Source organism: Canis lupus, chromosome 2 (genome assembly GCF_011100685.1).
Source record: "Canis lupus familiaris isolate Mischka breed German Shepherd chromosome 2, alternate assembly UU_Cfam_GSD_1.0, whole genome shotgun sequence".
NCBI classification, from domain to species: Eukaryota; Metazoa; Chordata; class Mammalia; order Carnivora; family Canidae; genus Canis; species Canis lupus.
Window position 1 is genome coordinate 74,873,928 of NC_049223.1, and position 27,875 is coordinate 74,901,802.

General features: G+C 56.6%; 1 protein-coding gene across 1 annotated transcript in view; it reads left to right on the plus strand.

Moving 5' to 3' along the window:
* The first annotated feature begins 2,373 nt into the window (after positions 1-2,373).
* MYOM3 (myomesin 3) overlaps positions 2,374-27,875 on the plus strand; it is a 48,195-nt gene continuing 22,693 nt past the window's right edge. Inside the window, exons 1-16 of the mRNA XM_038531603.1 lie at positions 2,374-2,529; positions 5,393-5,571; positions 6,425-6,505; positions 7,070-7,229; positions 7,968-8,125; positions 12,207-12,302; positions 14,517-14,605; positions 16,551-16,595; positions 17,033-17,173; positions 18,351-18,512; positions 19,356-19,497; positions 20,610-20,809; positions 21,544-21,597; positions 21,970-22,097; positions 24,822-25,005; positions 26,301-26,475. Coding sequence (XP_038387531.1) covers positions 5,411-5,571; positions 6,425-6,505; positions 7,070-7,229; positions 7,968-8,125; positions 12,207-12,302; positions 14,517-14,605; positions 16,551-16,595; positions 17,033-17,173; positions 18,351-18,512; positions 19,356-19,497; positions 20,610-20,809; positions 21,544-21,597; positions 21,970-22,097; positions 24,822-25,005; positions 26,301-26,475 — 1,976 coding nt within the window. The 5' untranslated portion in view covers positions 2,374-2,529; positions 5,393-5,410. The remainder of the gene's footprint in view (positions 2,530-5,392; positions 5,572-6,424; positions 6,506-7,069; positions 7,230-7,967; positions 8,126-12,206; positions 12,303-14,516; positions 14,606-16,550; positions 16,596-17,032; positions 17,174-18,350; positions 18,513-19,355; positions 19,498-20,609; positions 20,810-21,543; positions 21,598-21,969; positions 22,098-24,821; positions 25,006-26,300; positions 26,476-27,875) is intronic.

The following is a 27,875-nucleotide window of genomic DNA, read 5'->3' on the forward strand; positions in this document are numbered from 1 at the left end:
GGGCCACCAGGGCTGCCCGCCGAGGTTGGGATTTAAACCAAGGTTTGGGGGCACCTGGGTGGCTCAGCGGTTGAGCATCTGCCTTTGGCTCAGGGCGTGATCCCGGGGTCCCGGGATCAAGTCTCGCATCAGGCTCCCTACATGGAGCCTGCTTCTCCCTCTGTCTGTGCCTCTGCCTCTCTGTGTGTGTCTCTCATGAATAAATTAATAAAATCTTTAAAAAATAAATAAGTAAATAAACCAAGGTTGGGGGCACCTTGGTGGCTCGTTCTGTTAAGTGTCTGCCTTCAGCTCAGGTCATGATCCCAGGGTCCTGGGATCGAGTTCCGCATGGGGCTCTCTGTTCTGTGAGGAGCCTGTGTCTCCCTCTCCCTCTGCCTGCCACTCCCCCTGTTTGTACTCTCTCTCCATCAAGTAAATAAAATCTTTTTAAAAAATACGTTTTAAACAAAGTTTTGTGTAATTCCAAGTCTCACTTCTGCTCAGCCTCCTGACCTGTGGAGTTGGCTGTGTGCACTTTAAGGCCCATCTGGGCCTCCCCGAGGCGATGCCCCAGTGAGGAGTGAGGGCATCACTGGGGTGAATGGAATCCCACACACAGAAGGAGGGTAAGCTCTCAGCGTCCGTAGTGCTGTGGACTGGTCAGTGGAGTTCTCACATAGCAGGTGTTCGCTGGGCGCCAGGGACTCCGCTGCAGGCTGCACATTCCCTGGTCGAGTCTTCTCAATCTCACTGCAAGGCCAGCATCGTTGACCCCACTGTACAGAAAACGGAAGCAGAATGGTTAAATGACTTACCCAAGGTCCTACAACTGGTAAGGGGGGACACCTCCACCAGGCAGCCTTGGGGGGAAAGGGGATTCCAGGACCAGTTTAAATGTCTGTCTCCTGCTGGATTAGAAACTCATACCACCCTGCTGTATACAGCTTCACACTCACACCTCACACAATATGTATAAATATGGATCCCTGGGTAGCTCAGTGTTTTAGCGCCTGCCTTGGGCCCAGGGTGTGATCCTGGAGTCCCGAGATCAAGTCCCACGTCGGGCTCCCTGCGTGGAGCCTGCTTCTCCCTCTACCTGTGTCTCTGCCTCTCTTTCTGTGTGAATAAATAACATCTTAAAAAAAAAAAGAATGTATAAATATGAGTCTTGGAAAGCCCTTTTGAGGTTGGCTCAGTTCCAGATGGAAGAGAGCCACCAAATGTTCTCCCCCAAAAGATGCTTTTAACGCTGCAGCCAGGGAGGAAGGGGGAGAAGCAGGAAAGCTTAGAAGGGGGTTTTCAAATCGGGCAGAAGATTAAGATTTTAGCTGAACAGCTCACTTGCATTCTCTCTTTCTAGCCCCTGAGACACTAGGAAGAATGACAGGCACAGTGTTGCTGGTCCCATCAGGCTCTAGGAGGAGGCCAGGGAGGAGAGCTGTACTCTGGACGACCAGAGCTGCTGGCACCCCCTTCCTCGAACCTGCTCAACCCCTGAGACCTGGCTCAGGTGTACCTTCCTGGTCAGCCCGCCCCCCCCTTAGTAACTGCCTGTCTCCCCACCTAAATTAAAGCTTCCTACCACACCAGGAGTCTTTTTCCCTTCTGCCTACAAAGGGTGGGTGTGAATGAATGTGGGGGAAAGAACTGAGGCACTGGAGGGGGTGTGGCAAAGGCTGGAAAGATGGAGAGGCCCTTCTGGAAGCCTCCTCTCCTGCCTCAGCCATGCCAGGGACATACCAGGGCCTGGGAAGACAAGCAACCTGCTTCCATGTGGATGTGATAATGTACAAGCACTGAAGGCTTGTTTTGTTTTTTATTTATTTTTTTAAAGGTTTTATTTATATATTAATGAGAGACACACACAGAGAGGCAGAGACACAGGCAGAGGGAGAAGCAGGCTCCCTGCGGGGAGCCCGATGCGGGACTCCATCCCAGGACCCCGATCACGACCTGAGCCAAAGGCAGACCATCAACCACTGAGCCACCAGGTGTCCCTGAAGACTCGTTTTAGGTCCCATTCCTTCCACTGTCTTTACAAATAGTGTCCAGTCTCGCAGCTCCGTTTTTCACAAGGTGGGGTCAGATCAGAGACGCCGAGCGCCTTCCCCAAGGCCCCAGTCAGAAGCCCAGCCACGGGGAGAACCGCTCCTTGTCTGCTCTCCCTGCAACCAGGGCTGACCTGTTGGGGGGTCTTCTTTCTACTTCAGTTGGGGAGTGGGTGGGGGTGAGAACCTGGCAGAAGGGATCAGGCTGAGGGAAGGAGCAGTGTGCGGAGGCCGGGGTGGAGGTGGGGACAGCTCCACCTGTTGCTGCCGCCTGAGCAATGCTGGACTGACAGGACAGCCCCTCCTCTCTGCCCCCCCTCCATAGTTCCCATCCATTGTCATCAACTGTCTCAGCGCTGCTATATTTAAGGCCCATGCAAGCTCCAGGATCACATTCTTCTCCCAGTCCTTGCTGAGCCCGGGGCAAGAAGAAACCAAGGTCCCTCTCATCCTCTGGAATCTTCTCCCCAGAGACGCCTAAGTGGGCACAGCTGCTTCTGTGAGTGACTTCCAGGGATCCGGGGTCGGGAGGGACACCTTCAAAAAGGGAGACCCTCAGCTTTCCATTAAGGAGTCGGGTGTGTGTGTGTGTGTGTGTGTGTGTGTGTGTGTGTTGGGCAAGGAGCCTGGGGGATTTGGGAAGAGAAAGTACACACGTGCCCAGGTAGCACCCCGAGTGAGAATGGGAGGGGATTCTGTGCCCCGCGGGCCCTGTCGCTGCTGTGCGGCCCCGGGTCCTCTGCGCTGAGCCCTCTGTGATGTGAGAGGCGTCGGGGATGCTGGCGCAGTAGAAGGGCCCGGGGTGAGCTGGCAGGGCCGGCAGGGCTAGAGCAAAGCCGGCGGAGGCCTGCTTGGCCCACCGGGCAGGCAGGGAAAGGAAGTGAGCCCTCAAGGCCCGAACCCCAGGGCCAGGAGGGCACTCGGCCAGCCTGGGCTCGCTGGCAGGAAACCGAGGCCCAGAGAGGGAAGGGGTTGCCTCAGCTGCTCAGTGGCGGGGTCAGAAGCTGGGGGCGCTCGGAGGACCCAGCTTCCTGCCGTCAGGCCCTGCGGGTCACTCGGCCTCTGGCTTCTCTTTCCCTCCTGAGGAAGGGGAGAGGCCTCCTTGCCCCTCGTGCAAGGGGGTGCCTGTCAGAAGGCCTGGTGGGAAAGCAGAGAGGGGCTCGGGAGCAAAGGGGAGGCCCTGCTGCAGGACCCGTGGCCCAGGCCTCGTACCCCCAGGAGAGGGCAGCCGGCAGGTCCCCCCGCCGACCCCTCCCCTCCCCGGCAGGCCCACATGGCGCTGCCCTCCTGTTGCGCCTTAATCCCGAGCCTCAGTCAGTGCTTTAAAAAGAATTGATGGCTCATCTGCTAAAGCGAGGGGTCTGGTTGCGGGAGGCCCAGGAGGTCAGGGTTGGGTGCCAGTCACCCCCCCCACCCCCCCACCGCCACGGTGCTAATCAGGAACAGAGCATCCGGGGAAGGGAGCCAGCAGCTGACGCCAGGGAACGTTCCTCAGCTGCTAGGGCCAGGGCCACGGTGTCCCGGGAGAGCTGGGGGAAGGGGGCCTCCCCACCCAGGGTGGTACCCATGTGCTCCTCTGGCGCTGTGAGGAAGGAGGCACACAAGGAGCATGGGCCAGTCGTTCTCCGGGTGCAAGCAGACCCTATCCCTCAGGAGAGGCCTGACGCCCAAGGAGTGACTGTCCTGTTGGTTCAGCTCACGTCATCCCCTGGAGGCCAAGGAAGTTTTGGTGCAGCCTTTGTTCCTGGCTAACAATCTGCAGGAATCCAGACACTGAAAGGGAACAAACTTAGGAACAAGAAGGAGTAAAAGCCCACTAAGATTGTCCCTCAGCAGCCTGTGCCCCCCGACACCCCACAACAGGTCCATCAGGCCAGGGTGCTCAGATGAGGCCAGCGGGCCCATCTCCCATGTTATGGACTCAGAGAAGTGATCCTTTGGTGCCATGTTCACACCCAGGTCAGAATACGATACACACATTCCAGCTCGGTGGGGAAGACCTCAGGGAGGCTGGGGTCAGGGACGACTTCGGGTCAAGGCCCAGCAAGGAGCCTCCCAGGCCCCAGGCCTGCCCACCAGAACTGGCCCCTGGAGGAGGTGGGGAAGCCACCCCAGGGAGTCTGCGGAGCATCCCAGAGCCTCAGCATCAAAGGGGCCCTCAGAGACCCAGTGGTGACACCAAGGCCCAGATCTGGGAAAGAACTCTGTGTAAGAACCCAAAGCTAGCCAGCTGATGGGCCTCGCACTCTCCCTGCCCACCTCTCCGTATCTGTGGATTTACTCCCTGGTCCCTGAGGCTCCTCCACACCCACGTGATCCAACCCTTACTGGGCACCACCTGTGGCCCAGACCTGAGCCTCGAGAATACAAAGGGGATCCCTCAGTTGTGATCCCTTTATGAGAAGAAAGGCCATGTGGCCCACGGGGTCCCCAGCCATAGCCGCGGCCTGGCCCTCAGTAGGCATGAGACATAGATGTCAAGAGAGCTCGGAGTTGGGTACCAGTCATGGTCCCACCACCAACCAGCTGACCTTGGGCTAGCACTTTCCTTCCTCATCAACAAAATAGGCTGATGATGGGTCTGGCACATAGTGAGCACTCACTGTTGTTCCTTTTAATTCACTTACAATCTTGGAAGAGAGTGAAGATGTACACATATGAAATAATCGAATGGGAGCAGGTTTTTTTCCAAATCAGAGCTGAACTGGGGCATGGGGACAGAAAAGCATAAAAAGGATTAAAGGAAGGAAAATTCTAGGTGGCCGGTTGTTTTTGGCAGTGTTAGTTAGAAACACAGTGCTCGTGTCTAACCCTTACATGGCACTTGCTATGCTCCAAGCACTCTTCTAACCTCGACAACCAGCCCGGAAAGTCAGCCTGGGCTGTGAAGCCTGGGTGGTGCTCAGCAGCCCAGGAGGAGACAAAGATCTTTCCAACGTGGCCACCAGGGCAGGCAAAGGCGCAGAGGTAGGGCTGGGTGGGCACATGCAGGAGGAGTGAGGACCCCTGCCCATCCCGAGTCACAGAGCAGCCCTCATCACGGGGTGGGATGGCTCGTCATCTGAGAAGTGGACGCCCAGAGAAGGGACGGCGTGGCCCAGGTCAAGGTGAGGGCAGAGCTGTTGCTCCGGTGCGGGGCGGCCCTCACTCAGCGGCAGAGGGTGACGCATGGTGCCTTAGCCCACGAGTGTGCAGCCAGCCTCTGTCCTCTCGGCCCGGTCCCTGCCCCTCCCCGGCCTCCACGCCTCTGTCTCGCCCCTGGAGAGAGAACCCCCGACCCCACAAACCTCCCGGGGATGCCGAGAGGACCACGCGGGGAAGGGATGGGCCTGGTGAAGTGACCATGCTCCTTGGCTTGGCAGGTTGTCGCTCTCGAAGCCATGACTCTGCCCCACAGCCCTGGAAATGTGGGGGAACCCCGGCCCCCCCAGGCCGTGGAGGTCCACCGGCTGGAACACCGGCAGGAGGAGGAGCACAAGGAAGAGCGGCAGCACAGCCTGCAGATGGGTTCCTCGGTGCGGAGGCGGACCTTCCGCAGCAGGTGGGACCATCAGGGACCCTACCCCGGCCCCTGCCCTGTCCCCAGGGGTCCCCAGTCTGAGCGGGGAGGCATAGCTTGCTTTGTGCATAAGACCAATCTGAGGTAAGAAGTACAACACTGTCCTTCGGAGACCCTTCTTTCTGGAGAACACGGTGTGAAGTGGGAGGCGCAGCCCTGCTTGGTGGAGGCCCCAGTCTTGAGGGGGGAGGCGCAGCCCTGCTTGGTGGAGGCCCCAGTCTTGAGGGGGGAGGCACAGCCCTGCTTGGTGGAGACCTAGACTTGGGGGGAGGCACAGCCCTGCTTGGTGGAGACCCCAGTCTTGAGGGGGGAGGCACAGCCCTGCTTGGTGGAGACCCCAGTCTGAGGGGGGAGGCACAGTCCTGCTTGGTGGAGACCCCAGTCTTGAGGGGAGGCACAGCCCTGCTTGGTGGAAACCCCAGTCTTGAGGGGGGAAGGCACAGTCCTGCTTGGTGGAGACCCCAGTCTTGAGGGGAGGCACAGCCCTGCTTGGTGGAGACCCCAGTCTGAGGGGGGAGGCACAGTCCTGCTTGGTGGAGACCCCAGTCTGAGGGGGGAGGCACAGCCTTGCTTGGTGGAGACCCCAGTCTTGAGGGGAGGCACAGCCCTGCTTGGTGGAGACCCCAGTCTTGAGGGGAGGCACAGCCCTGCTTGGTGGAGACCCTAGTCTTGGGGGGAGGCACAGCCCTGCTTGGTGGAGACCCCAGTCTTGGGGAGAGGCACAGCCCTACCAGCTAATGTACTGAGACGGCAGGTAGATGCTGCCTCAATCTCAGGGACACCTGGGCCAGATCCCCTGGATCGGGCAGAGCCATTAACTCCCTTTCCTGGGCAGCGAGGAAGAGTATCAGTTCAGCGCCGCAGACTACGCCCTGGCAGCAGCCCTGGCTCTGACGGCCTCCTCGGAGAAATCTTGGTGAGTCAGGAGACCTTTCCAGAGAACACGGGGCCGAGGGAGGGCCACCCTGTGCAGTCCCTGCCTCTCCAGGCTCCCACTCTGGGCTCACAGAAGCTGCCCGAACTTACACATCTAGCGCCAGGGCCCAGCCCGCTCTCTGGATGGGTCCCCAGCAATAGTGAGGGACCACCCCATCCCGAGGGAGAGGGTGGGGGTCCGCGCTCCAACCGGGCTTCGCCGGACGCCGCGTCCTGGGTTGGAAGGCCTGGGTCCCGGTCCTGGCCGGCTTGAAGCAAGTCCCTGCCCTAGGTGATAGGGGGACTGTCCCCGTCCACTTGGCCATCGTGAAGACAAGAGGAACAAAGATCTGTGAAAGAGCTCAGGGAACTAGATCCCTAGTATTTATTATGCACCGACTGTAAGCAGGGCCCATGGGGTATCTGGGAGGCCAGAGCGGATTAAAAGCTGCTCTTGTCCTCGAGAACCTTAAGGTGCAGCCGCCAATGCCGGTCGGGCAGGACGGGCGGCCTGGCTGGGCCCCCCACAAACCCTGGGCCCCCCGCCTCGGGCCTCTGCCCCCAGGGAGTCCCAGCTGAGGCGCCAGACCTCCGCCGTGGAGCTGGAGGAGCGAGGGCAGAAGCGAGTGGGCTTCGGCAACGACTGGGAGAGGATGGAGGTCGCTTTCCTGCGGACCCAGTGGGTGCTGCGCCAGAGACGGGACCGGAAGGCGCTGAGGTGGCGGGTGAGGGGGTCTGGGGACCCGCAACCTTCACGGGCCGCCCACCCCACCTGCCCTCTTCTCAGGGAGCAGCAGTCCAGGCCCTGGTCTTGGACTGGGTTTGAGCCCCGGTGTCCCCGCCCTCCAGCTGTGTGACCTCGGGCGAGCCGCTTGCCCTTCCTGAGCCTCGGTTTTCTCATCTGTAAAACAGATGTGTGGGCGGTGTACGGACTCTGGGGGCCCAGGTGGGGATCAAACCAGGTCGGGCTGGTAAAGAGGCCTTCCCAGTGCCCAGGCCACAGGAGAGCGTCCGGAAACACTATTCCTGACAAACGTCAGGGATCTGAAGCCACCCTCCGTGCCGCCTCCCGAAGGCCCACGAGCACAGCCAGCACTGACGTGGGCTTTCTCAGGGCCCGTGATTTTTCACGGACTAACTCATTTACTCCGCACTCCAACCCCACAGGAAGGTGGGGGGAGTATTATTCTCATCCCCATTTTACAGATAAAGAAACTGAGGACTTGCCTATGGTCTCACAGGTAGGAGGTAGAAGAACCTGGCCTTGACCCCAGGCCAGCTATTCCACAGCCCGTGCCCTGCCCTCCGCGCCACCTTGCTTCTCAGCTGGCGGTGGGTGAGGGGGTGGCTCCAGCCCACGCGGGTCTGACTCCAGAGCCTGAGTGTCAGGGGCAGCGGTGACAGCAAAGACAGAGATGTGACCTCCTGGCTCACGGGAGTCACAGATCCCCTCCCGCCTCCAGATGGAGGAGAAGGTGCGCGAGGCCAAGGAGCTGAGGGAGCTGTGTTCCGGCCGGGGGCCCTGGTTCTGGATCCCTCTGCGCTCCCACGCCGTCTGGGAGCACGCCACAGTCCTGCTGACCTGCACCGTCCAGGCCTCGCCTCCGCCCCAGGTCACCTGGTAAGCCCCTGGGGCAGGAGACAAGGGGGCCTCAGGCTCTGAGCCTCCAGCCGCAAAAGAGCAAGGAGTACAAGCTCTTCACAGCCCAGCACCACCCTTCTGGGAGCCCACCTCCTCCCCCAGAAGTTCTTGCTGCCTAGAGAAGCTGCAAGCCCACGGACCCCGAGCTCTGCCCACGCCCCAGAGAGCAGCAGCTGCTGCGAGGCTCCGCGGAGTTATTCTTAGCCTCCTCTCGGCCAGCCTGGGGCCAGCCTGGGGCAGGAAGACGCGGCCGCAGGAGAGCCAGCACTTGTAAAAATATGATTCTGGTGGCCAGCTGCTCTGAGCTGGGCGTCCCCGGGGTTGGAGGATGACGGTGGGAGGCAGGGCAGGGGGCAGAGGAGGAGGAGGGGAGGCGAGGAGGGCAGGGCCCACCCCCCAGCGAGGAGCTCAGACCTGGAGTGGGAGCCCTCTGTCCCACCCAGCTCTCTCTACTGTATCAGTGTGTGGCCCCAGCCACGCCTCAACCTCTCTGGTCCTGCTTCAGTTTTCCTGCTCTGTAAAATGGGTTGAAGGCCTCCTGCCCAGCCTGCCTGTGGTGAGGATTTAATGCCACGGCTACATGGAAGCCTCAGAACTCAAGAGGTGCTGGGAAAGTAGAAGAGTGCAACCATAGCAGAAGTCTAGGCCCTGCTGGCGGAGAGGGTGGAGGGGATGGGTGGGCAGGGGAGGCGGCAGGTGTCTCCCCTAGGGGTGAGCATGGCAGCCTCAGGACTCTCAGTCCCCCTAGAGGAAGGCTGAGCCTGTTCCCAGAGCTCCCTCTGGGTGTTAGGCCTGGGATCAGGCCTGCTGGGGGACAAGGAAAGGATTTCAACATGTAGTTACCGGCAGCATAATCTGCCCCAGGCCCAGACTCAGGTACTGAGGCATAAGAAATGAACCAGACACAATCACCCCTCAAAGAACCCTCGGCCCACAAGAGAAATGGCAACATTCATGGGTGCGACTTGAAATAAAAGAGTAAAGATGAAGACAGTGAAGTGGCTGCCTCTGGAGGATCCAGGAAGGCTTCTCAGAGGAGGCAGCACATAAGCCAGATCTTGGGGGTAAATAGACGATGGTCTAGTAGGAGAGAGAGGATAAGCATACAAATGACCGAGATCACAAAGAAAAAAGCAATATCTTATACTTGCACCCACTTTTACTGACTCACCACTTTCTTCTCATTTGAGGCCTGGGGCCACCCATGGCTCAGAGAGGTAGTGTGACTTGTCTAAGATCACACAGCCAGTTTGAGTCAGAACTTAGACTCTGTCTCTTGCCTCCCAGCCTTGGTGTTTCTACCTGCCTAGAAAGTAGCAAAGGGGTAATCACGATGGTTATTCTTTCCCGAAGCTCATGTAACACTTCAGAAGTCAGAGACATAGAAAGCACTTAGGCCGGGAGCAATCAAGAAAGGCATAGAGGGAGCTGGCATCGGGCTGGTCATTGCCAGATGACATTCGTTCAAAACAGCGTGCCAGGAGCTGGAATTGGTGCTGGGCGCTGGATTTCTGTGGGGACCGAGGCAGTCCCTGCCTGCAAGCGGCTGGTCAGGTAGGAGGATTGCTCCTGCCAGCTGGACTGGGCTGGGGGGGGGGGTCAGTCCCTCAGCTGTCCGGCCTGGCAGCCAAGCCTGCCCTGCCCTGCCCTGGCACTGAGCAGCCCACGTCTAAGGCATTCCGGGGGAGCCTCCCAGGAGGGGGACTCGTATCCACCCTGCCAGCAACGTTGCCACAACAGGGAGCTGAGCCTCCAGTAGGAGCAACTCGGGTGGGCCCTGGTGCTCCTGGTTTTGGGGGGTCTGGTTTTCCATCATCTACCACTTTGGGCAGGGCCACACCCTGTCCTGGGATTGGCTTCCAGGGCTCTGTCCAGGTCCCCGTAGACCCTCTCCCCCAGCTGAAGAGGAGGAAGGGCCCAGCGCACCAGGCTTGTCAGACAAGTGCATTCATTCAGCAATTATTGGGCACTTCCTGAATGCACCGGACGAGTTAGGCAAGGTCCAGTGTGGCGACGTTTCCACTGCAGAAGTGGGCACTGGCCGTGATTCTATCTGATGTCGAATCAATCCACCAGGCCAAGCAGCCTTAAAAAGTAAAATCCGATACCAAAATATGTGTAGAAAAAGCATTTAGATAAATAGTAAAAATCTCACTCTTTTCTGAGGGCCTCTCTGAGCCAGGCTCTGGGCTGCGCGCCTCACCGCTGTTGTCCGGCTTAATGCTCTTTTATGACTGGCTGCCACTAGGGTCACCTGCACAGTCCGTGCCTTCGAGGGGCTGCCGGTGAGGCAGGAGACGGGGGCCCAGAGAGGGGGCAAGATGAGCGCTGAGGTCTCTGGCTGTCTGGGCCTTCCCCAGAGCTGCAGCTGCTGCTATTTTTCTGGAAAAGTTGGAAGCTGGCCAGGCTGAGGTGTCGGAATGTTCCTGATAGGTGGGGGTGGGACGACCTGACTTTGGCCCCCAGGCCTAGCAGAGGTGGAAAGATTGGCAACCGAGATTAGGTACCGCCCTCCTCCAAGGAGATTTAGTAGGGCTCCTTTCAGAAGAGGGTGCAGCCTGGGGGTGGGATGTGGGTGAGGCACTGTTTGGTTGCCATGGACACAAACAGGGTGTGTGGGGAGCCCAGTCCCAGGAAAGCAATGCACCGAAGCTGGGGCGCCCTCTCTCGGCGGTGGCCTCCTCTTCAACCTCAAACACCACTGGGGCTGACTGTCCATGCAACAGCCCCTTGGACAGAGACCCAGAGAGGGGGACTGACTTGCCCAAGGTCACAAAGCAAGGGGTGTCAAGAGTCCAGGCCTCTCGGCCTTCACAAACTTTCACTCTCCAGCCCTGACCCCTTAGGCCTCCCAACCCTATAGACAGAAGCAAGGCCACCTCACTGCCCAGTGCCCACAGCAGGGAGAGCAGGACCTCACTCAGAAAACAAATGACAGTGTCGAGGTGCTGTGGGCTGGAGTAGTCCACTGGGCCACCCTTGGGAATCACCTGGGGAGTTTAAGAAATACTGCTGCCCAGGCCCCACCTCCAGAAATTCTGATTCCAGAATGATCTGGGACGCAACCCCGGGCATGAAGATTTTCTAATGGTTTAAATAAGATAGAAGTTTGTTTTTCTTGCACTGCGTGCCTGAGGTAGACAGAGTGGGGCAGCTATGGTGACTCCGCCCACGGCTTCCTCAGGGACTCAGGCCTGCAACCGTCTGGGCCATGTTCTTGCCATAGGATGGAGGGAAAGATGACATAAAGGGGGCAAAGGGTGATAATAGCAACCACATGGCACTTGTACTTACTCTCTGTTGACAAGTCTTAGTCACATGGCCACACCTAATAGAAAGAGAGGGTAGGAAATATGTTACACATCGGGTGGCTCGGTGATGAATCCTATTCCTTTAGAATAAGAGGGAGGGCACCTGGGCTTAGGCAGTTAAGTGTCAGACTCTTGATCTCAACTCAGGTCTTAATCTCAGGGTCCTGGGGGAGAAAAGAGAGAGAGAGAGAGAGAGAGAGAGAGAGAGAGAAAGAGAATAAGAGGGGATGGCTATTGGAGACCAATGAACAGCTTCTGATACAAATTCTCAAAGGAATTTGTTCTGTTCAGAGTCCGGGCATGTAGAGGGTGATGAAGGAGGAAGAATGGGGTACCTTCCTTGGCAACCCCATCAGAGAGGAGGGAAAAGCTGTATCCTGACCCTGGGGCCAGGGGGGTACCCCTGGTAGAAGGAGGGGCAGCTACCCCTAGTTACAGGCTCCCTCTTCTCTGCCCCCACCTCTCTGTAGGAGAATGAGCCTTTGAGCATCTAGAGTGTTCAGGGCACCAGAGAAAAGCTTTACATATCTTACCCCAGTTGATTGCCACAGCAACCTTATAGGTCAATGCTCTTATTAATCCCATTTCACAGATGAGCACAACTGAGGGTCAGAGCAGTGAAAGTGCTGCCTCACCTCACGCAGGCAAGTAAACAGCACAAGGCTGAGGTTGGAATCCAGGTCTGAGAGCCTCCGGACCCTTCCCACTCAGAGCCGCACAGCCTGCCACAGACCACTGTGTCCCCACAGGTACAAAAATGACATACGAATCGATCCCCGCCTCTTTCCTGCCGGCAAGTACCGAATCACCAACAACTATGGGCTGCTGACGCTGGAGATTAGGAGGTGAGACTGTGGGCCCTAGAGAGACCCCCGACCCCGGGGCCCCAACACCGCCGAAGCCAGAGCAGGATTTCAAATCCTCCCTTGGAGCTGTTAACTGAGTTGGCCTCATCTTCAGAAGAATTTGAGGTGCTTGTTAAGACACTGATTCATGAGATGGGCCCTCCTCTTGCCTCCAGAGAGTCAGATGAAGCAGGTCTTTTTTTTTTTTTTTAAGATTTTATTTATTTATGGGAGAGAGAGAGAGAGAGGCAGAGACACAGGCAGAGGGAGAAGCAGGCTCCATGCAGGGAGCCTGATGTGGGACTTGATCCTGGGGCTCCAGGATCATGCCCTGGGCCGAAGGCAGGCACTAAACCACTGAGCCACCCTGGGATCCCAGAGGAAGCAGGTCTTAATCTGGAGTGGGCCTGGAAATCAGTATTTAACAAACACTCCGGTGTCATCCCAATGCCTTGGAATGCACGAGGAGAAATTTGGAGTCAGAGGCCAGCTGGATGGACTGAATGCTGGGCTAGGGGTGCTGGGAGTGCTCCTCCCGGTGTGGGGAGGTACAGAAGGGGTGGGGGAGAGGACACACATATACACACATACGTACACACACGGGCATGAGTGCAAGGGGGGGCCATTGGAGGGGAAAGAGTTGGATGGACCTCTCAGGAGATGGTAAGTCTTAAGTGTGGTTTTGAAGGGATAAGCATCAGGGCGCCTGGGTAGTTCAGTCAGTTGAGCATCTGACTCTTGATATCTGCTCAGGTCTTGATCTCAGGGTTGTGACCTCGAGCCCTGTGTTGGGTGTGGAGCCTACTTAGAAAATAAATAAAGGGAGAAGCAGCATGCATGGAGGGAGGCACTGGGGAATATGATCACCAGCCTGCCCAGAGCACGTATTACAGCGCTCACAGGAGCTACCGCCTGCTGAACTCCTATGGGTGCCAAGCCCTGTGTGAGGTGCCAGATGCATAGGATTGATGACGCCCACCGCCATTCTTGCAGGAAGCATTGTTCCATCCATGGTGCAGGAGAGGAAACCCAGGCTCCACAAAAAGGATCAAGGGTGTTGCATGGCTTGTGCAGGGCAGGGCCTGGATTTGAGGCACTTCTCCCTCCTGGGTTCTTTCCAGTACACCAATCCCTCCAACTCAACCAACTTGGGCTTCAGAGACATGAATACGGACAGGATATATATTGTACCCCCCAGAAGCAAAATGGGGATAACATGGATATAAGTATCTGGCCATGCAATGCTGCCAAGGGAGATGCCTGTGGGCTGAGCAGTCAGGGAAGTCATCCAGGGTCAGAGTTCCTAAAGAGGCAAGTGGGACTAGTCCTTGAAGCAAGAGGGATTCCTACCCCGAGCAGCCAGGGTAAGAGCGAGGATGCCAAGGAGCCTCTCGGCTTGTCGATGGGGCCAGATGTGCCACATCCCACCAATGACTTTTTCACCGATGTGGCCCTGGAATGGAGCCAACCCAACTCTGGGAACAAGACAGCGTTAGCCTGACTCGTGATGAGACCCAGGGCTGAGATTGAGAACACCTGGGCATCTGGCCCAGTTCTGGCACAGACATGCAGTAGTGCCCTGCTCCTGCTCCAGGATCCTGATTCGGAGGTGTTGACAGGCCAGGAGGCTATGCCTGTGAGACAGTTTGTCACCCTGAAGCTGGGTTGAATTTCGGGTGCTGTGTGACTCTGGGCAAGTCGCTTAACTTGTCTGATCCTACAGAGTCAGTAATCACAATCATATTTTCACAGTACATTCACCTGAGGTAGGTTAGGCTGGCGTCATGTCCCTCGTTCTTCAGGGAAGGACATTGAGGCACAGCTAAGGGCAGTGGCTAGCCCAGAGGCACACAGCTTTTCCGAGGTGGCATCTGAACTAAAGCCTGAAGCCTCCGCCCTCACCCCTGAAGCCTTCATATTAATGCCTGCCTCTCCCACCCACACACAGGGACTTGAATTTCCCATGGAGCCCAGCAGTCCTGAGGGCACCTCTTCCTCTCTCTTTTTCATTTTTTTTTTAAAAAAAGACTTTATTTATTCATGAGAGACACAGAGCAAGAGAGAGAGAGAGAAACAGAGAGACAGAGGGAGAAGCAGGCTCCCCACAGAGAGCCTGATACAGGACTCAATCCCTGGACCCCAGGATCACACCCCAAGCTGAAGGCAGATGCTCAACCACTGAGCCACCTAGGTGTCCCCCCGTCTCCTTTTCAGATGCACCATTGAGGACGCAGCCACCTACACGGTGATGGTGAAGAATGCTTATGGCCAGGCCTCCTCCTTTGCCAAAGTCCTTGTCCGAAGTAAGTACTCACCCTCCAATCGGCCAGGCCAGCCCGCAGCAAACCCAGGATGAGCAGACGAGGATGTGCATCTGTGCTCGGACTTGAGGGGCCCCTTGACGCAGGGGTATTTTCCCTGGGGTCGGATGACCAGGGCAGCCATAAAGATTCACTTCCCTGGGGCCTTTGGAGCAAGTGAGACTCGCCTCCCTCAGACTGCTCAACCTCTACAACTATCTCCAAAGAGCATGCTCATCTTGTTGGGTTGGACTTGGGGTCCAGATGCAGCTCAGGGCACCCAGGAGGGTGGCCTGACCCTGCCAGCCCTGCCGAGGGTCCTCAAGGGGAAAGGCTGAGGCCTACCAACTCCCTTCTTGACCTCACTGCCCCATCTGGGTTCTGGTGCATATTTCCCAATGCTGCAATTCCCAACTGGTGTGATTCCCAATCCTGGAAGTTCCCCCAGGGGCATCTGAAACGACAGCATAAGGCAGGGGAGACACTCGGGAGTCAGGCAGACCCGTGTCCACACGCTGGCTCTGCTGCTCCCTGGCTGTGTGAGCCTCGGCCTCCTCCCTTCACTTCTCTGAGCCTCCTCATCTGTAGAGGGGGACTCCTCCCACCTCACTGAGGTCCTCGGGTGGATTAAATGAGATGGTGTAGGTAAAGCTTGGCGCGTAGTAGATTTTGGGAAGCCGCACCATGACCAGGGAGGTGCATAGCCAGGGGGCCTTACCTCTGGGCCCAGGAGAGTGCTACCTCGCCCTGAGGGCTCCTGGGAGAGAGGTGTGTGTGCAAACACACACACACACACACACACACACACACAGTCCCTGGTCAGAGATACAGGCTAGCGTCCAGCCCCCTCCCTGCGCCTCACCAGACCTTGTTAAACTGTCCTTCACAGTCCTCTCCACTCCTCTGCCCTGTTCCCCAAATAGCTCTTAGGTGGCAGCTGTCCCCTCTGCCAGTCCGGCTCTGGAATCTGAGCTGTCCCTATAGGCTGTGCCTAGAGTTAAGCGCAAGGTCAAGCATCAGGGCCCTGCCTCCCTCTGTCACTTCTTCCAGACGCCCATCCCTCTCTCCTTAGGCCAACAACTCTGGATTCCCCTTGGCTTCTTGGCCCCCAGGACCTAGCCAGACTCCTCCTAAGAGCATCCACTCCCGATCATCACCATCCATGCCTGGATCTCATCTCCATAGCAACTGATAGAAGGCCCTGGGTTGGGAGGCTGGAGCTCTGGGTTCTAATCCTGAGGCTTTCACTGACTTTGTATGACCCTGGGCAGCCACCCAGCCCTCTCCATGCCTCACTCAGGAAGGGCCTTTCCAGGGACCAGTCACATCATGGCTTTAGGCTACCAGGGTACTAGCTGGGTGATTATGCCTCAGTTTCTTCATCTGTACAAGAGGATTATAATGGCACCAAAAGACAGGGTACTATGGAGATTATATGTGAGTTAATATGTGGCACGTGGTACGCCCCGTGTGAACAAGAGCTGCTGTCCTCTGGTGGTCTCTGTCAACATCACCTGGGATTTCACCTTTAAGCCCCCAGAGGGTCGTCTTAGCACTGCCCTACCCTTGCCAGCTGTCCTGGACCCCACCAGAAATCCCAATCTGACCAGACTTGGCCTCTATGAGGACTGTGTGATCCTGGCAGTGGGTCTGAGCAGAGGATGGAGACCACTATTTATTGAGCACCAACTGTGTGCCAGCCTCCAGCTGAGAGGGCTTTGTTCATATGAACTCACTTATTCAGAACCCCACCACCACGAGCAAGGAGCCACTGTCCCCATGTTACCAAGAAAGGAATAGAGGCCCAGAGGGGTGAAGGAACTTCCAGCAGCCAGAGGGGGACCCACCAATAGACCAGGACCCGAGCCCACAGCCAAGCCCATGCCTCTAATCTAGTAGGAATGTGAAGTCTGAACCTTCTCAAACCCCATCTGCCTTGGACTTTCAGCTTATGTGGGCAAGGATGCCGGCTTCGATTCGGAGATCTTTAAAAGTAAGGAGGCTCGGGGAGGGATGGCCTTCGGGAGGAGGGTGTCTGGGCTCCTTGTCATACCTTCCAGAGCCACCTTTAGAATATTAGCCATTCATTGCCCACAAAGGCACGTCATCGTCTATGAGCTGCTCATACTTGCAGACTGGTGGGGGACCCCAGAGCTGTCCTTAGTGCCAAGCTCTCCAGGGGACAAAAATGAGGGAGAAAGGCAAAGCCAAACAGACAAATGGACATGACCTTTGGATAGGTTGCTATTTTGGCTCATCTGATCCCACCTAGATAAATCTCGCCCCACCTCCACCACCCAAGACAGGGCCCCTCTTTCCTGGTTAAGACCACCTCGGGAGCTGTGAATCCTGACTCAGAGGAGGGGGGATGTCCCAGACCAGGCTGGGGGCCTCAGCAGACTGCTGCTCTAACTTCTGTTCCTATGCCAGGACTAATGGTTGGCCCCAACGTGGAATTCACATCAGTGCTGAAGCCAGTCTTTGCCCGAGAGAAGGAGCCCTTCACCCTGTCCTGCTTATTTTCAGAAGATGTGTTAGACGCCGAGCAGAACATCCAGTGGTGCCTAGATGGTGAGGCCCCCCTGTTGTGGTCCCCAGCCTTCAGAGGCAGAGATGGAAGCCAGAGAAGGACTGTGGACAAAGAAACTTGGCCATGCCCCCTCCCCAACCATAGGCTGAGTAAGGAGTCCTGAAGAAAACAGGAGCTCAGCCAGGAGGATTGAGATCAGGTCACCCTACAAAGGGTCACCAAGCACGTGTGGGTGCTGGTCCCTGTGCTGAGTGCCAGGGCAGGGATAGGCAGATATGCATGAACTCAAGGGACTCTTCTTCTGAGAGGGGGAGGAAGCCAAGGCACAGTCGTAGCCACTGCCCATTGACAGCCAGGAAGGAGAAGGATGGCTGAACCTTCTTCCCCACCTGTAACCAGGCCTATAGCCAAAGGACAAGGAGTGCTACCACCCTTAGGGAGACTGCACCTGCTGGGGGCAGGGGGCAGAAGAGCGGGGAAGCCACAGGAAGCCCTGAGAGACAGTTGCAAGAAGGCTGAGATGTCTTCCCCAAACCTGGGGATCTTCCAGAAAAGAGGTCTGACAGGAGGGAGGGATGCAGAGCTGGATGCCCCCCACAGTGTGGCCTCAGGGCAGGACCCACTCCCTGAACCCCAGAGCTGCTTCACTGAGTCCCCATCCCTCTCACTAAGGTCACACTAGTGAGTCCCCTCTCTCCTCACTGACCCCCACTACCCTCAATGAGTTCTCTACCATCCCCACAGACACCCCAATTCCTTCAGCAAGCACCCACTCCCTTCACTGAGTTCACATTCCCCACCCACTGAGCCCCCAACACCCACAGTGAGCCCCCAGGCAGCACGCAGAGACACCCTGGCCCTCACCAAGGGGCCCATCTCTCTTGTTCGCACTTTCTCACAGCACCTCTGACTCCTCACTGAGCCACTGACCACTTCCCTAAGCTCTCATTCCTCCACTGAGCCACCAACCCCTTCCCTGGACCCAGCTCCCCTCCCCAAGCTTTCTGCAGAGGAGAGTTCAGGGCCACATTGTCAGACACCTGGAGGTCACTACCCTCTTCCCAACTCCCCAACTGAGCCTCAGACTATAGCCACACCACCCACACCACCCACACCACCCACACCACCCACACCAGCCATGCTTCTGCCTAAACCCCTAGACCATCTCAGAGTTCCCAGGTGAGGGCAGAGCTCACACAGGATCCCTCCCCTCCTCAGGGAGACTCCTGAGATCCTCAGGACGCCGGCAGACCCTCTACGCAGACCGCCAGGCATCTCTGAAGGTGTCCTGCGCCTACAAGGAGGATGAGGGGCTCTACACTGTCCAAGTGCCTTCGCCCTTTGGGCTCCGGGAGCAGAGCACCTATGTGTTTGTGAGAGGTGAGAGGGGAATTGGAGAGTAAGAGTGTAGCTGGAGCCCACAAAGCAGATGGGCTCTGGAACCTTCGGCAAGTTCCCCCGCCCTCTTGGGGCCTCGGTTTCCCTGTTATAAATAGGGGTGTTGAGTGAGAGTCTCTAAGAATCCCTGTGGCATCCTATGACCCTCCAATAGAACACAGCTTGAGTCTCAGACTTAGTGGGAGCTGCGGAGGGAGGGCTGAGCATGGGCTGGGATGATTCTAGTACCTGGTGAGTTCTGCCTTTTGGTCTTTGGGTTTTTGGGTTTGTGTTTTTTTTTTAAGATTTTATTTATTTATTTATGAGAGACACAGAGAGAGAGAGAGAGAGGCAGAGACACAGGCAGAGGGAGAAGCAGGCTCCATGCAGGGAGCCCGACGTGGGACTTGAGCCCAGGTCTCCAGGATCACATCCCGGGCTGAAGGCGACGCTAAACCGCTGCGCCACCGGGGCTGCCCTTACCTTTTGGTCTTTGAACTGATCTGGGTTCAAATCCTAGCTTTGCCACTTCGCTAGCTGGTGACCTTGGGCAACTCAGTTTTCCCCATCCACTAAAGGAAGGGATGGTCCAGGGCTCAGAGATTATTCAGGGGCGTGGAGTAGAATGGGCCCTTAATAACTCGTACTCCCACAGCCCCCCAGATGTTGTTGTTAAAAGGAAGAGGCTGTTGTTCAGGTCCAGGCCTTCAAGATCACAACTGAGCCCTGGAAGGTTCTCTCAAAGTGGTTGTTAGGAAGGAGTGGGAGGGGCCAGTTGCCAAATAGACACCAACTGGAAGAACCTTCCCCTTCTCCCTCCCCAACACCCCCCACCACGGGTTTCAGATGCAGCAGCTGAGAAGCCAGGGGCCCCAGGCTCCCCTCTGAATGTCCGATGCCTGAATGTGAACAGAGACTGCCTCATCCTGACCTGGACCCCGCCCAGCGACACACGGGGCAACCCCATCACCGGCTACTCCATCGAGCTGTGAGTCAGCCTCTTGAGTGGTAGAGTTTCCAGGGGACACTATTGCCTGGTTGTGAGAACAAGAGTGGGGGAGCACAGGAAAGAGGGAGCCCCCTGCCTAGCCTCGGAACAGGAGGTAGGCCAGGTTATAGAACTTAGGGGCAAGAGAAAGGTATCCATTCCTCCAAATATGTCACAGCGATCCCTGGAATTCCACCGCTGGAGTCGGCCTTCCGGACCCCGGGAGGGCCAAACATCAGCCGAGCACGGGTGGATATGTTGCCGACTTTTCACCCTGAGTGACAGGGACGGACAGCACTGACCCAGAGGGAAGGGGCACGCTAGGAAGGGGAGGGCCCAGGACACCCCACCTCCTCCACAAGCTGCCAGCCCTGAGGCCCTAGCGTGAGGTGACACCTAATCCTGCCACTGATGGGGCTCACATACTAGGTACTGGAGCTGCGTGCCTAATCTCACCGAATCCTGGCAGCTCCCATCCAAGGCGGTAGGGGACTCTTTAGTGCCCCCATTCTACAGATGGGGGAACTGAGGTACATGGGGTGATGACTTCGCCCAAAGTCACCTTGCTCATCAGTGGTAGAGCCAGGATTAGGCCCCATGTGCCCCTGCCCCGTCCAGCTGGCAGCGTGTGCTCGCGTACCGCCTGAGGACGGTGGCACCCAGATGGCACAGAGAGCCCAAGCTCTGGGGGTCAGTCTGGAATGCACGCCAACTTAGGGAGTGGACGGCCCTTGGGTGACATTCACGAGCCATGGGACTCACGGCTCATCTCACTCCCGGAGCCCAGAATGGATCCCCCATTTGTAGAGTGAAGCTAATGAGACCTAACACTGAGGGCTGCTGGCATCAAGTGATCTGGGCGGCTGCGAGGGGGCGAGGGTGCAGTGCGGCTCCAGGCCCACGGGGAAGCTGCAGGAAGGCGCTAGCTATTTTGATTAGCATCACCAGCAAGGTGAAAAGGCCTCCTGGAAGCTGGAGGCTGGGGCCAGGCGCCCGAGTGGAGAACAGGACTCTGCTTGGCAGCCTGGGGCGGAGGAACAGCCTTGGGAGGGGCTCAGACCCCCATATGGGAGTCGGGGGCAGGGGCTGAAGCCGAGGCCTCTCTCCCGCAGGTGCCAGGGCGAGTCTGGGCAGTGGGTGCCCTGCCACCAGGCCCCCAGCGGGACCTGTCGGTGCCCTATCCAAGGCCTCATCGAAGGCCAGAGCTACCGGTTCCGGGTCCGAGCCGTCAGCACAGCAGGCAGCAGCCTCCCCTCCAAAGCTTCTGAACTGGTTGTCATGGGCGACCACGAGGAAGCCCAGAGAAAGATAGGTGGGTACAGAGGCCCCGAGGGACATCCTAGAGCATCAATGCAGGACACAGGTGGCACGGTCCCCATTCCAAGCCCTATTCAAAGTGGGGGTGGGGGAGACACAGCACAGCCCTCGGGAACTGGTAGTCTGATGGGGGAGACACAGTCTTGGGAACCCCTAGGCTGTTGGAGGAAGCATAGTGCTGTCCTTAGGAACCCTTAGCCTGAGGGGGAAGGTACTAGCCTGATGGAAGGAACACAGATCTGTCCACGGGAGATGCTAATCTGAGGGAGGACCACAGCACCTTCTTCAGATGCCCTCAATCTAAAGGAGGAAAGCAGCCCTGCCTCAGGAGCCCCGAGCCTGGGGGGCATGGAGGGTGGGGTGGGGGTGGGGGCATCACCCTTTCGGCCTTGAGGGACCAGCCTGACTTGGGTTAGCCTCCCAGCTCCACCTTGCCTTAGGTATCCAACCCCAGACACAGACATCACTTCTCCCCTGTCCCCATTTGTCCCAAGAAGGCAGCATCTCTCAGAGTCTAGAACAGCCATAGAACAGTCTAGAACCCTTTGGACCCCTGCGAATATGGAGGCTCAGAGAGTGTGCCCGAGGTCACACAGGAGGGGCCCAAAGGCCAGGACTGGGAGCAGGGTGAGGGATCAGCCCCCAGAGTGGGCAGGTCCTGCCCTGACCCCTCCTGACCCAGCCTGCACCCCCTACTTCTCCCCCAACACGCTCCATTCTCCACCCTAGAGATCCCCTTTGATCTGGGAAACAAGATCACGGTCAGCACAGATGAGTTTGAAGGTACGTGTGAACCTCCTGACACTTTGCCTCAACATTCCAGCCTCCTTTATGGTTCTGGAAACTCTGGGACACACACGGGCAAAGAGGCAGAAAGTGTCCGTGTCCAGGGTGTGGGGAAGGGAAGGGTGGGTGAGGTCCATTTGGAGGAGGCCAGGCCTCCCATCTTGCTGTGCTCCTCGTGGAGGAGGTAGCATGTTGGGGGAAGTCCTGGGGAGGACATCGGGACACCTAGCTTCTGGCCCTGGCTCTGCCTGGCCTTGCTGGGTGACCTAGAGCAAATTGATGTCCCTCTCTGGGCCCATTTCTTCTTCTATGAAATGAGGGGTCTCTGAGGGCCCACTCATCTCTGCTCCTCAATGACTCTGATTCCAGACTTTGTGACCATCCCCTCGCCCCCCACCAACGTCCACGCCAGTGAGATCCGCGATGCCTACGTGGTTCTGAGCTGGGAGGAGCCAAGGCCTCGGGGCAAAGCCCCCCTGACATACTCCCTGGAGAAGGTACCGAGATACCAAGGGCCCCAGCCGCAGGTTAGGCTGAAAAACAGACATGCTGTCACACAGGAGGTGTGGGGAGCACAGGGGCAGGGTCCCCGGGGAGGCCTTCGGAGACTAGAAGAGAACCCGTGCCTGGAAGGGCTGAGAATAGCCTTCCACAGGGGGCAGACCTTTCGAGGTGACCTCAGCCCTGTGAGGCCAGTGACTGGCAGCAGCTCCTGGGGCTGTTCATGGAAATACACAGGAATTAAGACACAGGCAAGAGTGACAACAATACGATCCACCATTTCCTGGGTACCTCCCCGCCCCCGAGTCTGGCTGGCATGGGATCACGCATTGGGCCCAGCACCTCTTCTTGGCCAGGGCCACATTTGGGAGGGTACCCACGAGCCAGGGTCATGAGCAACCAGGGGGATGGGGGTGGCGGGTAGCCCTGGAGGCAGTTCCCCGACGGAGGGGGGGCAGGTGTCTGGGGGTGCGGGCAGCTCACACAGAGTGGATTTCACAGCAGAGGGGAGGCAGCTGGCACAGTGAAAAACAGCATGGTGTTAAGATCAACTCAAATCCTGACTTCTGCTGTGTGAGCCAGTTTCCTGAGCTCCCTGAGCCTCAGTTTCCTCTGGCATCAAATGGAGGCTGAATATAAGACGCAGCACACAGCCAGGCCAGCAGCCCTGAACCTGTAAACTCCTCTGGGTGACACGTTCTTGACTCCGACCCCCGTAAAGGAAGAGGCCAGGTTTACCATCTCATTACTCCCTGCACCCAGCACAGGGCCTGGCACATAGTAGGTGGACATACAGGGTTAGCGAAAGTTCCAGGGAGGAGTCTCTGCCTCCAGTTATTCAAACAGGCCTCTCTATGCCCATTCTTGGGTGACCCTATTTTTCCCACATAGGAAAGCTGTAGATAGTTACGGATTTGTTCTGTGAGGCTGTAGCATGTCATGCTTAAAATGTTGGAGTCACACCGCCTGGGTTCAAATCTTGTTTCAGTTACTAGCTGTGTGGCGTGAGCAAGTTTTTAGTCTCTCTGTGCCTCAGTGCCTTCTTTTTTTTTTTTTTTCAAGATTTATTTATTTACTTATTTAATGATAGACAGAGAGAGAGAGAGGCAGAGACACAGGCGGAGGGAGAAGCAGGCTCCATGTCGGGAGCCTGACGTGGGACTCGATCCCGGGACTCCAGGATCACGCCCTGGGCCGAAGGCAGGTGCTAAACCACTGAGCCACCCAGGGATCCCCCACTGAACCATCCAGGGGATCCCCAGTTCCTTCTTCTGTAAAACAGAGATAATAACCGTACTCACCTCATAGAGTCAATATGAGGATCTAATTAATTGAAGCACATAAGGACTTAGAACCTGGCAAACAGTAGGTGCTCAGCAATATTCACTGGTTTTTATTGCGATTTTTGGGGGGCCTAGCTGAGTTCTGGATATCCTGGCAGATGGCTGGGCCTTGGGAGGGGAAAGCACAGGGAGGGTGGGGTTCAGTGAGTTCCCACAGGGCTTCCAGGTCTGAACTGTCATAATCCAGACCCAGCAGAAGTGGCCTCTGGATGCCTCACTCCCCTTCAGCATCACCCTCAGCTCTTCACCCTCTATCTGCCCAGAGATGCAGGATTGGTGGCTGCCTTTTGGGTCCCTTATGCCGTAGACAGCAGATTCTGGGGGCACCCACACCTGAGCTTAAATACCAAATACACCAATCATGAGATGCATGATCTTCAGCCAAGTGACCAAAACTCCCTGAACACAAGTTTTCTCACTGGCAGAGAAATGAAACCCACCTTGCAGGGTTATCGTAAGAATTCATTCATTTTCCCATTTATTGGTCCCACAAACATAGACTGAGCACCCTCTATGTGCCAGTGCTGTTCCTGGCCCTGGGGACATGGCAGTGGAGAAAACAAACAAACCCTGCCTCATGGAGCTGAGCTCTGAGTCAGGGGTGCAGAGACCACTGTTAAGAAGATAAATCAGGAAAATACTTAGCAAATTAATTAGTGGTAGGCCCTAAGGAGAAAGACTAAAATCAAGGAAGGGGTTTGAAGTGTTAGGGGACGGGATGATTGGCATTTTAGACGGGGGACCGAGGAGTCCTCCCTGAGAAGGTGAGTTTTGAATGAGAAGCCCACCAGAGGTTTCTAGAGGGAAGAACATCCCAGGCAAAGATTGTTGCACTGAGGGAGATGTGGCTGTGGGCAGCCAGGGATGTGATCTGACTTGTGTTGTGAAGGGATCCTTCTGACCATCATCTGGAGAAAAGAGTGATGTAGTTCAGGTAAGAGATGATGGCGGCTTGGATCAAGGCTATAGCAGGAGCATTAGGGCGGTAAGCCATGGTTGGATCCTGGATAAATTCTGAAGGTGGAGACCACTGGATTTGTTGAAGGAGCATATTTGGGGTGTGAGGGACAGAGGGCAGGAGTCCAGGATGGCTTCAAGGCTTTTGGCCTGAGCCACGGGAAGGATGGGTCCCCTCAACCAAATGTGGATGGGTTTGGGGACAGATGCAGAGTGGAGTTCCGGATATGTTGAATGTGGGATGCTCAGTAGGCATCCAGGCAGAGATGTGGAGGAGGCTGCTGGGTCCAGAGCTCAGTGTCCAGAGGCCGCCCGGGACTGGGCTTAGAAGTTAATGAGAGCATGTGTGGAAGTGCCCCGGCCCAGAGCCTCGGCCCAGGCAACTGCTTAACCGGTGTGTATTTCTCTCCTTTGTCACAGTCAGTCATAGGAAGTGGCACCTGGGAGGCCATCAACTCAGAAACTCCTGTGAAATCCCCAAGATTCGCCCTTTTGGATCTGGAAAAAGGGAAGTCCTATGTCTTCAAAGTGCGAGCAATAAACCAGTATGGCATGAGCGATCCCTCGGAGCCCAGCGAGCCCATCGCCTTGAGGGGGAAGCCAGGTACCCATGTGATGCAGGAGATGGGGGCAGCCCAGACCAGGCCACTGGGACCTGTCGCTGCAGGGACAGAGCCATACTCAGAGTCCCTGACCCCTTCTACCCATCATGAAGCTGAAAAGCAACATGATCTCAGGCCTATCAAGCTTCAGAGCATCAGGAATCCCATCTCTCCGGGTGGGGAGTTTGTGAGAGTATGGGAATTTTTTTTCCAGATCAATAATTCACAGATTGCAGGATCCAGCTGGTCCGACGCAGGGGCCCAGTGTGAGCAGGTGGTCCCTCGGTTCTTAAGCTGTCCCACCCCAAGCTCTGGCTCACCGGGCAGGACACGTCTCAGCCACAGCGCAGCGTGCGCCTGGGCAAGTCCTTTCCTAGCTGCGAACCTCGGTGTCCTCAGCTGCCAAACATGTTGTTCCAAAGGCCTGGCTATCGCTCCCACTTCTGCCCCTCCAACTCTCCCCCGTGCAGTGCCACCCTGGTCCCCACCTCCTGCGGCCCCTCCCTCTTCTGAGGCCTCTGGATTCTGGGGTTCTTCGAGTTTTGATAAGAGCAGATCAGAAGGTTCCCTGCAGCTGTCATGACTGACTGGCCCTTTACAGAGCCCAGCTGCAGCACTACCTATTCCAGAGGAGTCCGGTGTGCTGCAGGCCCGTGTGGGGGAGATAGCGGAGTCCTAGATTTGCTCTGGTCCAGTAATTTAGGAAATATATATATACACACATACAGATATATGTGTGCATATGTATTATGTGTGTGCATATTATATATATACTCATAGCAAATATGAATGGGTTGGTGAATAAGTGATGTTTTCCTCTCATTCTGGCCCAATTAACACTTAGACGTGATTCGGGGTCTGGCCAGTGAGCAGTGTGTGATCAGACCACAAGGAAGTTTAGGGCAAAGTTCCAGTACAGTTCAGTAAAGGAAAGGAGAGAAAAAGAGAGGAGAGGATGGGAGGGAAGGGAGGACAAAAGAAAAAACACTTACTTGTGTTAGAAAAGTAAAATTATACAAAAATGAGAAAACACAAAAAAAGCAAAAGAGAGAGCATGGCGGGGGAGGGGACAGAGACTAAGGATTAATGACAGAGGCTTTGGTAAGGAAGCAGAGAGGAGGGGAGAGGGGGGAGGAAGGGGACTCTTGATGCCCCAGGGCATGTCTGCCACCCCCACCCCCATCGGCCTGGATCTCAGTGGGGGCTCCACGCAGCCTCTCCCCACCTCCCCTCCCTCCCCAGTCTGTTAGGCCGGGTCACTCAGCCTCCTCACACAGCCCACATTTCTGTTTTTTAGCTACTCTCCGTCCTCCAGCTCAAGTTCAAGCGTTCCGGGACACACAGACGTCTGTGTCCCTGACCTGGGAACCTGTGAAAGACGCCCCAGAGCTCCAGGGTTATTACATCTACTCCCGTCAGGCAGGATCATCCGAGTGGCAAACGGTTAACAACAAGCCCATCCAGGGCCACAAGTGAGTCTGCTCCCCCCTAACTCCACCTCCTGCAAGGATGAGCCCTAAGGATCCTGGCACCTGCCATTTGACAATGAGGCGCTGTCCGAGCTCTTCTATATTGGGTCACTTAGTCTAGCTGCCATCCTTTGAGTTTAGGACTAGTTTTTTTTTTTTTAAAGATTTTATTCACTTATTCATAAAAGACACACAGAGAGAGGCAGAGACACGCAGAAGGAGAAGCAGGCCCCTGCAGGGAGCCCGATGGGGGACTTGAACCCTAGACTCAGGATCACGACCTGAGCCGAAGGCAGAAGTTCAACCGCTGAGCCACCCAGGCGTCCCTAGGACTAGTATTTTTGTTATCACTGTACAGATGGTGACACTAAGGCATAGAGCACTTAGGTAACTTGCCCAAACCCCCTTAGCTGGTAGCGGAAAACTGGGACTTGACCCGAATGGCCTTTTATTCCACAAACACTGGCTGAGGGCCTGCTGTCTGCAGAGGTGGCGGACTGGGTCTTGTCGGTCCAGGAGCTTAGAGACAGAGAGAGGGCAGAGGATGCAGCCACGCACCCCTCACCCGCCTGGTGCCCCTGCACTGACACTTGCCCTCCCGGAGCCTGGGATCCTCTGTCAGCTGGAGGGGGTAGCACCAGACTCTCCTCCCCGCTGAGGCTCCCTCTTCACTTACAAGGCCCTGGTCCTTGCAGGAATGGTAAACCTTGAGGCTCTTGGGCTCATGACTTCTGTCACCTGGGGGCTCTGTGGGGTCAGGGGCTTGGGTGGTGATACCCCATCCCTTCCATTTCCATCAGACGGCTGGCTGGGCCCTGAGCACCGCCAGCTGGACTCCCCTTGGACATGAGGCCTTCAATCATCTTACCCAGAAAGGACAGGACCGTGTACCCCACAAGTCTCTGGTGCCTCATGGTCAGCTATGAGGGGTCACTCATAACTTGTTATTACTAAAGTTCCCAAATTGGAGAATCATCAGGTTTTTTTTACAAATTCTGACAGATTTGACCAAGTTGTTCCTAGAATGACATCTCTCCCCCAACTTGCGTTCAATATGCTTCCCTGAGGGGAGCCAGGGGTTGTGGGACAGTCACCTGAAGGGAGTGGCACCTCTGGGACATATATCATACATGGGGGGGGTGGCACGCTCCTCTGGTTTGTAGAGAACATGTGTGCATGCCACTGGTTATGTGTGTCATGGCTGGAGAGAGGCTCCAGCCTCCACTGCTCAACCACCACGGCCCACGGGTGCTGCCTGTGTGATGGTGTAGAGGGAGCCCCGTTGGGCTGTGGGGGTCCGGTTCCCTGCTGTATTATCCAACCCCGCAGAACTTGGCTCTCACTGGAGATGCTCAAGCACCATCTGAGTGTCTGAATGAATGACTAGCAAAAGGGCAGGCTCT